Here is a 12,703-nt window from a genome sequence, read left to right on the forward strand (position 1 = left end):
TTCCCCCTCCCTCTGGCAGTCTGCAAACTGTAGGGAGTCCCTCAGTCATTCTCAGCCTGCTGCGACTAGTAAAGGCGGTACGGACTCGGTCACAAGCCCAGGGGCTGTCCGAGGGAGGGGTTGGTATAAAAGTGGGACCGCGGAGACAGTACCGGGGCTGTCCCTCGGAGAAGGGGAGGGGCTTGCAGGGAAGGGCAAGGGCGGTCCGGGGAAAATCCAGGGTTGAGGTGGGATGGGTAGGAGAGTGGGGAAAGGGGGTGTTCAGTGGTGGGGCTCCCTCTAGAAGGCTCAACTGCAAGGAGGGCCCAGAGAGGGATCAGGATGGGAGAAGTGGGAGGGCGGGCCTGGGGCTGAAAAGGGATAGCAGGATATGGAAGGGAGCAGTCTCGGGGGATTCCTCCGGGAGGGTTCCCTGCCTTGAAGGGCGGCTGGAGAAAGGGCAGGACTCGCTTGAGTGGGGCCCAGACCGGCCAGAGTGGAGTCCCTACAGAGTGGGGCTTTCCTGGTGGGGACCAGAGCAAAGCCGACTGGTCTAAATAGAGAAGGCTTTGAGGGAAATAAGGTAACCCCTCGCCTAGGGCTACCCGGAAAGGGGCGGAACCAGCCTAGAGGAAGGCGGGGAGGGGCGCTAGTTTGGAATTTAAGGCCGAGATGCTCTGGGGGCGGAGTCAGGGACCATTTGCCCTTTTCATTGGCTGGGACCTGACTTCCCTCCTGCCCACGCCCCCTGATTTCCTGACCCCAGCCGGTCCTAAACTTAAACCCCTCCCCTTCCCCTGAAACCAGGTTGCAATCCCGCCCTCTTTGCTAGTACTTCCTGTTCCCGACTAACACTGGCGCGGGGCCCGGGGCCGAAGAGTGACCGTGGCCTGAGTGACCTGGGGTGTCTTCGTCGACCTAGTCAGGCCACGAAGCCCGACACCGGGCGGGAGGGGCAGCGCTCAGGCAGCGCACAGCCTGCGCCAGGTCCTGGCGGGCGGCGGGGCTGGGGCTGACTCCTGTCTCAGGATGCCGGGGGAGGAGGAGGAGAGGGCCTTCCTGGCGGCCCGCGAGGAGCTGGCGAGCGCCCTGAGGAAGGATTCCGGGCAGGTGTTTTCCCTGGAGCAACTCCAGCCGCTACTGGTCACGTCTTTACCGCCAGCAGCTCGTTACCTGCAGCTGGACGCCGCACGCCTGGTCCGCTGCAATGCTCATGGGGAGGTGAGGCCCGGCCCCCGCTCGGGAGGGGGACGTAGGACTTGAGGCCTGGGCGGGGCTCACAGCTCTCCGCTCTCTGACTGCTCCCAGCCCCGAAACTACCTCAACACCCTGTCCACGGCCCTGAACATCCTGGAGAAATACGGCCGCAACCTCCTCAGCCCTCAGCGGCCCCGGTACTGGCGCGGGGTCAAGTTTAATAACCCTGTCTTTCGCAGTACGGTGGATGCTGTTCAGGTGAAGCCCCTGGGCCCCTTATGGGAGAAAGGGACTTGGCCTGGGCTGGGGGGTTGGTAAGAAAGGGCCTGAGGCTGTGCTTAATGGGGAGGGCTCCAGCCCTAGTGGGAAGGGGGCCTGCCTGGTGGTGACTGGTTTGAATGTGTGGTAGGGGGGCCGGGATGTTCTGCGATTATACGGCTACACTGAGGAGCAGCCAGATGGGTTGAGTTTCCCTGAGGGGCAGAAGGAGCCAGACGAGCATCAAGTTGCTACAGTCACACTGGAAGTACTGCTGCTTCGGACAGAGCTCAGCCTGTTGTTACAGGTGAGATGTTGAGGTGTCTCTAGTCCTGAGGACTTAAACACCAGGCCTGGGGAGCCCAGCCTAACTCCATAAGCAGTCTTGCAGACCCTCATGCTGGTGAACCATGGGCATAGTCCACATAGCAACCTGGAAACTCCCCATACTCTTCTTCCTGTGGATGTTGGGAGACCAGGGCTTTGAGGGAGGACCTTGTCCTAGGTCTCTAGGTGGGAATTCTTCTTACCTTGTTTGCAGAATACTCACCCAAGACAACAAGCACTGCAGCAGCTGCTGGAAGAAAAGGTTGATGATGATGTAAAAAAGGTAGGGATGGGGCTCTTAAGACCTGATGAACAAAGGGGATAGGGGTTGTGGGACTGTGTGTCCCCAAACTCTTGCCCATTCCCTGCCCTTTATTTCTCAGATACTGAAGCTCTCCGAGTTTGCCCCCTTGCTGAGAGAGATTGCTCCTGGCCCCCTCAACACGCCCTTTGCCCCAGGTATTATTCATCCTATAATGGGAGGTGGGGGGCAGTTTCTAGTAGACCATATTGATGGAAATTTGGGGCCCTCCTCTGTTTATCCTTTTTGCCTTTTTTTTTTTTTTTTTTTGAGACAGAGACAGAGCATGAACAGGGGAGGGTCAGAGAGAGGGAGACACAGAATCTGAAACAGGCTCCAGGCTCTGAGCTGTCAGCACAGAGCCCTACGCGGCTCGAACTCACGGACCACGAGATCATGACCTGAGCCGAAGTCGGCCGCTTAACCGACTGAGCCACCCAGGCGCCCCTATCCTTTTTGCCTTTAAAAAGAGATTAAAATTTTTTCCTTGGCTCTGGATATGTTGAATAGTAGTCTGTAATTTGTTCCCTTCAGCAAATTCAGATTAACTTGGTCTCTTTCAAAAGGATGTTCAGTTTTTCCTCTCCTGTTCTCCAGGCTCCACTCCTGGTCCCTGCTTCCTTTGTGGCTCTGCACCAGGCACACTGCACTGTTCAACCTGTAAACAGGCCTTGTGCCCGGCTTGTGATCGTCTATTCCATGGACACCCATCCCGTGCCCATCACCTCCGCCAGACCCTGCCTGGGGCCCCACAGACCACCTGCCTGACCCCCAGGTAAGAGATCTTCTCTTCTGAGTGGGAATGAAGTTAAGAGAACTTAGAATTACTTATGTACTATGTGTCAGTTTCTCTGCTAAAAGCTGCTTCATAGAATGCAGTTAGTTACTGCTTTGCAAGAGATCACAGACATATGAAGCAAGTAGCAGTCACAGCCAGATGTTGTGCAAATAGGTAGGAAGAGGAGGAACCTAGCCTAAAGGATCAGCTCAATCAGTAGGATTTTAAGCACCTAGTGTGGGTCAGGCCCTATGTTAGGGGGATAGCTATCACAAGATATGAACTTTAAGATACCATTTTTTTAAGTTTATTTATTTTGAGAGAGCACAAACAGGTGAGGGACAGAGAGAGAGAGGGAGAGAAAGAGAGAATCTCAAGCAGGCTCCATGCTGTCAACACAGAGCCCAACACGGTGCTCAAACTCACGGACTGAGCCAAAATCAAGAGTCCGAGGCTCAACCAACTGAGCCACCCAGGTGCCCCTAAGATATAATTAAATGTTGAATAGTCTATGGGTATGGACCATTCCAGACAGAGAACAACATGCACAAAGGACAGGGCTTGTATTGTCATACAGAGAATGAGGGATGCCTGGGAATAAGGGACCCAGGCACCAGGGCCCCCTCAGCAGACCATCTCTGCTTTTTCGTTACAGCTTACCTGCCTCAGCATCACCACGGCCTCAGTCAGCCTCCTTGCTGGCCCTGGGAGATAGCTCTCTCGTGCTTCCCCTGAAAGCTTCCTCTGATCCTGCAAATGCCCGTCTGCCCTGGCACTGTGCTGCCTGTGCCATGCTAAATGAATCTTGGGCAGTGCTCTGTGTGGCCTGTGATCGGCCCCGAGGCTGTAAGGGGTTGGGGCTGACAATGGAGGGTTCCCAAGGAGCTGAGGGCCTAGAATCTGAACTTGCACGGGGTCGGTGGGCCTGCCAAAGCTGCACCTTTGAGAATGAGGCAGCAGCTGTGCTCTGTGCCATATGTGAGCGACCTCGGCTGGCTCAGCCTCCTAGCTTGGTGGTGGATTCTCGGGATACTGGCATTTGCCTGCAGCCCCTTCAGGTAACCTGTTCCTGGCCTTCCCAGCCGTCCCCGTTCTTTATTTGCACCTGTTACCACAGGCCATTCTCGACCTCTTCATCTCCTGTTTTCCTTCAGTTCTTCTGAATCTTCCGCCCTCCCCCCCCCCCCCCCCAAACCTGTCTGTATTTCCATTTTGAGCCTCAGCCAGCTTTCAGTTGGATAATTCTTTTTGCCTTCCCAGCAGGGGGATACTTTGCTCTCCTCTGCCCAGAGTCCAGTCTGGTACTGTATCCACTGTACCTTCTGCAACTCTGGCCCTGGCTGGGTGTGTGCTATGTGCAATCGGACCAGCAGCCCCATCCCAGTACCGCACGCCCCCCAGCCCCAGGCCAGCTCTTTGGAAGAGCAACTCCCTGAGCCAGGGCCTCCACGACGCCTCAGTGCCCCCCTGCCCAGTTCCTGTGGGGACCCTGAGAAGCAGCGTCAAGACAAGATGCGTGAGGAAGGTCTCCAACTAGTGATCAAGATCCGGGTGAGAATTTGGGCCTGGGATGAGGTAGGGTTGAACTAATGGGGGAAAGGAGGGGCTGCAGTTGATTAATACAAGTTCTTGTAAACCTAGTCATTAGCAGCAGCTGCCTCTTATTGAACACCGCCTACATGCTGTGCGGTGCTCACGTGATCCATATGTCTGAGCTCAACCACTGTCAGCATTTTGGTTTGGGCTGAGGGTGGGTGGAAGGTGCCCTTCCTGATGGGCCATCTGTCTGGGTGGGACTGTGCCTTAGGAAGGGGAAGCTGCAGGTGCCTGTCCAGAGGAGGTTTTCTCGGCTCTACAGTACTCAGGCACTGAGGTGCCCCTGCAGTGGTTGCGCTCAGAGCTGCCCTACGTGCTGGAGATGGTGGCCGAGCTGGCTGCACAGCAGGACCCGGGCCTGGGTGCCTTTTCCTGTCAGGAAGCCCGGAAAGCCTGGTTGGATCGTCATGGCAATCTTGATGAAGCTGTGGAAGAGTGTGTGAGGGCCCGGCGCAGGAAGGTACCGGCTGTACTGACAGGGCAGGCAGGGTTGTGGGTCTCAGAGCCTCTCACACTCTTGCTTGCCATTTCCCTCTTCACTCCTTCTCTCTACCCCCAATTTTCAGGTGCAGGAGCTCCGGTCCCTGGGCTTTGGGCCTGAAGAGGGGTCTCTTCAAGCATTGTTCCAACATGGTGGTGATGTGGCACGGGCCCTGACTGAGCTACAGCGCCAGCGCCTAGAGCCCTTCCATCAGCGTCTCTGGGACAAGGGCCCTGATCCCACCCCTTCCTGGGATGGGCCAGACAAGCAGGTGCTGGGAGGAGGTGAAGAATCCACTTAGAGGAGCCAGGGAAAGGCCGAGGGGTAGGACTCCTGGGGCCTGACAGCCACTTCTTCCCTCTCCACCTAAATCACCTTGCAGAGTCTGGTCAGACGGCTTTTGGCAGTCTATGCGCTCCCCAGCTGGGGTCGGGCAGAACTGGCACTGTCACTGCTGCAGGAGACACCCAGGAACTATGAGCTGGGCGATGTGGTGGAAGCTGTGAGGCACAGCCAGGACCGGGCCTTCCTGCGCCGCTTGCTGGCCCAGGAGTGTGCTGTGTGTGGCTGGACCCTGCCTCGCAACCGGGTAAGCCTCTTTCCTCTGGGACGGCCTTAGAATGACTCTTCCCTTTGGGCCCTGCTCCACTTCTCTTGTCTCCCTTGTCTCTTGTCCTGTCTTTTGCTCTGCAGTTGCCCATGTGCTCCCAGCAGTTTCTAGGAAGGGGAGGGCAGGAATAGGCTACCTCCCCCCCACACTTTTTTTTTTTTTTTTTTTTTTTTTACCGTTCCACTATAGGAAGTTTCATACGTAGAATAGTATATTTCCTCTTCATGCCCACCCCCCCCTGCCCCCATGTATCATTACTAAGATTCTGCAATTATCAGTGTATGGCCAGTCTTTATTCCACTTACACAGAAGATTATTTTGAAACAACTCTTACAGTCTATTTATAAATACTTCAGTATATATTTCTGAAAGGTAAAAGTCTTTGAAAACATACCCACAAATACCATTGGCACACCAAAAAAAATTACCAATAATTTTTTAAATTACCAATTTATTTATGCTGGCTGTGTGTGTTTTTTGTTATCTTTTTACTCTTTATTTTTTCTTTCTTAAAAAAAAATTGTTTTTAAAGTTTACTAATGAATCTTGAGAGAAAGGCAGGGGGTGCCAAGAGAGGAGAGAGAGAATCCCATTGTCAGTGCAGAGCCTGATGCAGGGTGAAGTCAAGGGTGATGAGCTGAAGTCAAGAGTTGGATACTTTGGGGCACCTGGGTGGCTCAGTCAGTTAAGCATCTGACTTTGGCTCAGGTCATGATCTCACAGTTCATGAGTTTGAGCCGCGCATCGGGCTCTGTGCTGACAGCTCGGAGCCTGGAGCCTGCTTCAGATTCTGTGTCTCCCTCTCTCTGACCCTCCCCCATTCATGCTCTGTCTCTGTCTCAAAAATAAATAAACTATAAATAAATAAAATTAAAAATTAAGAAAAAAAAAAGAGTTGGATACTTAACCAAATGAGCCACCCAGGCACCCCTTTACTCTTTATTTTAAAATAATTGTAGAGGTGCCTGGGCTGGCTCACTTGGTTAGGCGTCCGACTTTGGCTCAGGTCATGATCTTGTGGTTGGTGTGTGTCAGGTTGGTGGGTGCTGACAGCTCGGAGCCTGGAGCCTACTTCGAATCTGTGTCTCCCTCTCTCTCTGCCCCTCCCCTGCTCGTGCTCTGTCTCTCTCGGAAATAAACATTAAAAGCAATAATAATAAAATAAAATAATTGTAGATTCACAGGAAGTTGTAAAAATAGTAGAGTCCTGTTGTGTGTGTTTTAATGATTTATTTTTAAATTTATATCCAAGGTAGCATATAGCGCAACAATGATTTCAGGAGTAGATTCCTTAAGGCCCCTTACCCATTTAGCCCATCCCCCCTCCCACAACCCCTCCAGCAACCCTCAATTTGTTCTCCATATTTAAGAGTCTCTTAGTTTTGTCCCTTTCCCTGTTTTTATATTATTTTTGCTTCCCTTCCCTTATGTTCATCTGTTCTGTATCTTAAAGTCCTCATATGAGTGAAGTCATATGATATTTGTCTTTCTCTTTCTCTAATTTCACTTAGCATAATGCCCTCTAGTTCCCTCCAATAGTTGCAAATGGCAAGATTTCATTCTTTTTGATTCCCGAGTAATACTCCATTGTATATATATACATCTTCTTTATCCATTCATTCATTGACGGACATCTGGGCTCTTTCCATACCTTGGCTGTTGTTGATGGTGCTGCTATAAACATTGGAGTGCATGTGCCCCTTTGAAACAGCATACCTGTATCCCTTGGATAAATACCTAGTAGTGCAATTGCTGGGTCATAGGGTAGTTCTATTTTTAATTTTTTGAGGAAACTTCATACTGTTTTCCAGAGTGGCTGCACCAGTCTGCATTCCCACCAGCAGTGCAAAGAGATCCTCTTTCTCTGCATCCCCTCTAACATCTGTTGTTGCCTGAGTTGTTAATGTTAGCCATTCTGGTAGGTTGAGGTGGTATCTTATTGTGGTTTTGATTTGTATTTCCCTGATGATGAGTGGTATTGAGCATTTTTTCATGTGTTGGTTGGCCATCTGGATGTCTTTGGAGAAGTGTCTATTCATGTCTTTTGCCCATTTCTTCACCAAGTGTTGAGTTTGATAAGTTCTTTATAGATTTTGGATACTAACCCTTTATCTGAATTGTCATTTGCAAATATCTTCTCCCATTCCATCAGTTGCCTTTTAGTTTTGCTGATTGTTTCCTTCACTGTGCAAAAACTTTTCATTTTGATGAGGTCCCAATAGTTCATTATTTCCCAAGTCCTGTGTGTTCTTTACCCACCTTCCCCCAATGATGACATCTTATATAATTATACAATATATATAAATATAAATATATAATTTTATATAATTATTGTACTGTATCAAGACCAGGAAATAAACATTGGCACAATGTTAGCAAATTGCAGATCTTGTTCATTTTTCACATGGATGTGTGAGTGTGGCTCTGCAGTTTTATTCCACTTACAGGTTCATGTAACCACTGAGACACAGATTGTTCCATCACCACAAAGGAACTCCCTCATACAACCTCTTTATAGTTGTAACTTTCTTCCCTTTCTCCTATCACCTGACAATATCTAGCCTGTTCTCCATCTGTATGGTTTTGTCAGTTCAGAAATGTTATTTGTTTGTTTCCTTTTAATTGAATGTGAATGCCTTTGGAGGGCAGTCTTCCATTTACTTTAGGCCTCACCGTTGTCTCTTTTCTTCCAACTAATGACAGTCTTTAGACATTTGGATTGCCTGCCAGGCACTTGTTGGCATTAAGGGTTGCTACCTTGCCCGGTTGTTAATTAGACCCTGGTTTCTCAGTGGACACCTGGCTAATGCCTCTTCCCCAGGCTGGCGGCTATGGCTTCAGACCCCCTCCTCTCCCTGCCTCACCCTATAGATGCAGGCCCTGACTTCCTGTGAGTGCACCATCTGTCCTGACTGCTTCCGCCAGCACTTTACCATCGCCTTGAAGGAGAAGCACATCACAGACATGGTGTGCCCTGCCTGTGGCCGCCCTGACCTCACCGATGACACACAGTTGCTCAGCTACTTCTCTACCCTTGACATTCAGGTACTTCAGTCCCTAGGACTTGGGGTGCCCTGGGCTTTGAACAGGTACCCTGCCCATCCACCACTTCTGCATCCTGTCCTCAGCTTCGGGAGAGCCTGGAGCCAGATGCCTATGCACTATTTCACAAGAAGCTGACTGAGGGTGTGCTGATGCGAGACCCTAAGTTCTTGTGGTGTGCCCAAGTAAGTGGCCTACCCAGGGCAGCTGACTGGAGGGATGGAGGAGGGATGGAGGTGCCAGGTCAGGCCTGAGATAGCTTTATGTTCTTGTACCCACAGTGCTCCTTTGGCTTCATATATGAACGAGAGCAGCTGGAGGCGACATGTCCCCAGTGTCACCAGACCTTCTGTGTGCGCTGTAAGCGCCAGGTGAGGCACATTCATCCTTTCAGAAATAACTTGCTAAAGCTGCTAGCAGGTCCTATGTCAGACTTGGGATGTGCTGAAGCACAGAACAGACATGAACTCCGGGCTCAAAGAGCTTACAGACTCCAGGAAAGGAGGGAGGGAGGCTGAGGAGGAGGGGCAGTGAAAGAAAGGTAAGGTAAAGGAGGAAGGAAGGGAGAGAGCATAAGTACACGTGGCATTAAATTCTACAAAGAAAACACAGGAATCTGAGATTAGGAATAACAGAATGGACCTACTTAGGATGGAGAGGTCAGACAAGTCTTCTCTCAAATGGTTTAATTTAAGCTCAGGCCTGAAAGTTAAGAAGAAGCCAATTATGCAAAGGATATTCAGGACAAAAAGAGCAACACATGGAAAGGCCAAAGTCAGAAAAAGTGGTGTGCGGTTGGAGCCCCAAGATCAAGGGTGAGAGTGGTGGGTGGTCAGAGAGGAGCTAGCTGCCAGATCCGGAGAGGCCATGGGGCCAAGTGAGGAAGGTATTTGCCTTTTATTCTAAGACTAAGCTAGGGGTGATACTCTTTCATTTACCTGTTAAAAAGTTTAATATCTGAAAAAAGTTTAATATTTGAGTGCTCACTTTGGCAGCACATATTCTAAAAAGTTTAATGTTTGATACCAAAAAGTTCTATTACAAAACACGGTAATAAAATGAACACCTGAGACCCCACCACTAGATCTCAAGACTAGAACACTCCAAAAAAACCCCAAACAAACCACACACACAACTAGAACACTCCCAGTACTGCTGAAGCTGCCTGCCTTATACTCTGAAAGACATTTTGGCTGCAGGGTGGAGCATGCACCATAGGGGAGCAGGAATGGAGGAATAGAGACCACTAATTGAGGCAACACCTGACCTGGCCTGGAGTAGAATGGCCAGAGGAGGGATGAAGAAAAAGGGGACAGGGTTGAGATAGGCCTGGGTGGTGGGAATAAGACCTGCCGGTGAACATGTGCTGGTACGAGGACGCCAAAGAACCAAGGCTGGCCCCTCAGTTTGAGATTGAAGCAAATGGTGAATGGCAGTGCCATAAACGAAGCCAGGGACCTCTAGATCTGAGAGGAGGGGTGGCCCTTAAGAAGGGCCCGGGGTGGGGTTTTCACGTGAAGCTTGCTTTCCCTCCTGCAGTGGGAGGAGCAGCACCGAGGCCGGAGCTGTGAGGATTTCCAGAACTGGAAACGCACCAATGACCCAGAGTACCAGGCCCAGGGCCTGGCCATGTATCTTCAGGAGAACGGCATTGGTAAGGTCCTGTTAGGCCTGTGTGCCCACTCATAAGTCACTGCCAGTGGCTCTCTTCCTGAGGACCTTGCGGAGCAGTGACAGCCCCAGCCCTGACCTGCTGTCCCTTACAGATTGCCCCAAGTGCAAGTTCTCGTATGCTCTGGCCCGAGGAGGCTGCATGCACTTTCACTGCACCCAGTGCCGCCACCAGTTCTGCAGTGGCTGCTACAATGCCTTTTACGCCAAGAATGTGAGCCCAGAGAATGGGGGTGGAAGGGATAGAAGGGTGGGAGGCTGCTACTGGGTGTGAGGGGCAAAGACATTGAGGAGACGCCTAGGGGAAGAGAAGAGGAAGCCAATGGGGTGTAAAGCACCTCTCTCTGTCCCCTCTCCCCTTTCACTTGCTCCAGACCCTCCAATGTCTCCATCTTTCCCCATCCCTACACCCCTCATGCAGGGGTTCTGAGAAGCCAGGACCCCAACAGTCTCCAACTTCCTCTCTCCCATCTGGGTTTCCGCCAGAAATGTCCAGACCCTAACTGCAGGGTGAAAAAGTCCCTACATGGCCACCACCCACGAGACTGCCTCTTCTACCTGCGGGACTGGACTGCTCTCCGGCTCCAGAAGCTGCTACAGGTCAGGGGTGGCCAGCCTGGCTGGGTTTGTGAGTTGCCCAGGGTAGGAGGCAGGGCTCAGGGTGGCAACAAAGGAAAGGTTCTGTGCTGGGAAATTCAGTGGGCTGGCGTCAAGGGGATCCTAATGCCCATCCGTCTGCCCCTCCTCAGGACAATAATGTCATGTTCAACACAGAGCCCCCAGCAGGAGCCCGGGCAGTTCCTGGTGGTGAGTGTCAGGACAAGCCTTGGAGAAGGGGTGAGGGTGGGCTGGGCTTCCACTGTATGGTGGGTAAAGGGGACAGTTGGGTCTGTGGTCAGAGTCCATCCTGTGCTTACTTGTGTGCTTCTTAGCGAGTTAACCTCTCTGGACCTTGTTTCTTCCTCTGTGACATGGGAGTAATATCTCCTTTGCAGCTAAGCTATTTTACCTGAGGGCCTAGCAGTTGATACTAATTTTCTTCTCCCATTCCCAAAGGATGATGATTCATTAGTTAACTCAAGCAGTATTTAATGAGACTTGATAGTTGCACTGTTTTAGGTTCCATGAGGGTGACAGAAAGATGTTACATATGGTTCTAACCTACCCCACCTCTTATTTCCATAAAGTAAGACCTTCACAGACTAAGTTAACTGGGCAAGAGCTAAATTGCAACCAGAAGAGTTGTCCCAAGAGAGTATGTGATAATAAAAAAAGAGAGAGAGTATGTGATTATGGACCAAAAGCAAGCCTAGATAAAAGCAGGGCCAGCAAGGCCCCTGCTTCTGTTATCAGGCTTGGTCTGTTGCGATGGTATCTCTAAGTGCATCCCTCCCCACCACTACCACTGTTAAAGCAGTCCCCTCCCTGGAGGCTGCCTCACATGCCTCCATTGATACCCCAGTTCTCCCGGGGCTTTGTGGTCAGTGACCTCCTCCCAACAAAAGGGTCCCTTCCTTCCCTTACCCTTAGGTGGCTGCCGAGTGATGGAGCAGAAGGAGGTTCCTAATGGGTTCCGGGATGAAGCCTGTGGCAAGGAGACTCCAGCTGGCCATGCTGGCCTCTGCCAGTGAGTATCAGCAGGAGCATAGTGTTGGGCGGGGCGGTGGGGGCGGGACGTGCAGGAGGGCTGAGGATACGCATGGGTAGTAAAGGAGGTCTCTGGGAGTAGTAGGTCCTGCAGGGAAAGTGAGGGAAGGGCTCTCTGGGCAAGGGCATGGGTAGGTAATAGCAGGCAGTGTGCACAGGGGGACAGTGCCTACAAGTGCAACTGGCAAGAGTTGTCAGTCTTGTTCGTCTGAGTATGCCAATGCCCAGCAAGGTGTTGGGCACACTCAGTTAATACTAGCCAAATGGAAGAACAAATATTCCACCCTGTCATCTCCCCAGGGCACACTACAAAGAGTATCTTGTGAGTCTCATCAATGCCCACTCACTGGACCCAGCCACCCTGTATGAGGTGGAGGAGCTGGAGACGGCTGCTGAGCGCTACCTGCATGTGCGCCCTCAGCCAGCAGCTGGGGAAGATGCCCCTGCCTACCACGCCCGCCTGTTACAGGTAAGGCTTCCCTCCAGCCTCGCCTCTGACCCCACACTCTAGAAAGAAGTCCCCTGTCCAGCTTGTGTCTGAGTTTTAAACTTCCAGTATCATCTCTCTCCTTCTGCAGAAGCTGATGGAAGAAGTGCCCTTGGGACAAAGTATCCCTCGCAGGAGGAAGTAGCTGAGGGCAAGGATCCTCATGAGGGTCTCATGGCCCAGCCTCCTCAGGAACAGCTCCAGCACCAATAAAGAGGCATCTCCTTGCCCAGGCTTCTTGGTGGTCCTTCTTCCTGGCCCCACCATCTGGGGCACCAGGGAAAGAGGGGGGTGAACACAGCTTTGCCGAAAGGGTCACCTGCAGCCTA

At 51.6% G+C, this 12,703-nt stretch overlaps 1 protein-coding gene across 4 annotated transcripts; it reads left to right on the forward strand.

Moving 5' to 3' along the window:
- The first annotated feature begins 5 nt into the window (after positions 1–5).
- Positions 6–12,602, forward strand: RNF31 (ring finger protein 31). 4 transcript variants are annotated; one of them, XM_019429346.2, is made up of 22 exons: positions 6–77; positions 787–1,200; positions 1,288–1,434; positions 1,586–1,741; positions 1,976–2,044; positions 2,145–2,220; positions 2,660–2,837; positions 3,496–3,898; positions 4,101–4,391; positions 4,648–4,896; positions 5,003–5,188; positions 5,300–5,506; positions 8,399–8,572; positions 8,656–8,754; positions 8,851–8,940; positions 10,109–10,223; positions 10,336–10,454; positions 10,727–10,840; positions 10,990–11,047; positions 11,771–11,867; positions 12,188–12,356; positions 12,466–12,602. In XM_019429346.2, the coding sequence occupies exons 2-22, from the start codon at positions 1,009–1,011 to the stop codon at positions 12,517–12,519; spliced, it is 3,243 nt and encodes a 1,080-aa protein (XP_019284891.1). In that variant the 5' UTR covers positions 6–77; positions 787–1,008; the 3' UTR covers positions 12,520–12,602. The 4 variants fall into 4 exon arrangements, 3 of the variants coding, with proteins under 3 accessions (XP_019284891.1, XP_019284890.1, XP_053745274.1); XM_019429345.2 differs by having other exon boundaries at positions 11–119; XM_053889299.1 differs by having other exon boundaries at positions 11–119; positions 4,104–4,391.
- Positions 12,603–12,703: the final 101 nt, after the last annotated feature.

The sequence above is a fragment of the Panthera pardus genome, unplaced genomic scaffold (assembly GCF_024362965.1).
Source record: "Panthera pardus isolate Hobbes unplaced genomic scaffold, ASM2436296v1 HiC_scaffold_24, whole genome shotgun sequence".
NCBI lineage: Eukaryota > Metazoa > Chordata > Mammalia > Carnivora > Felidae > Panthera > Panthera pardus.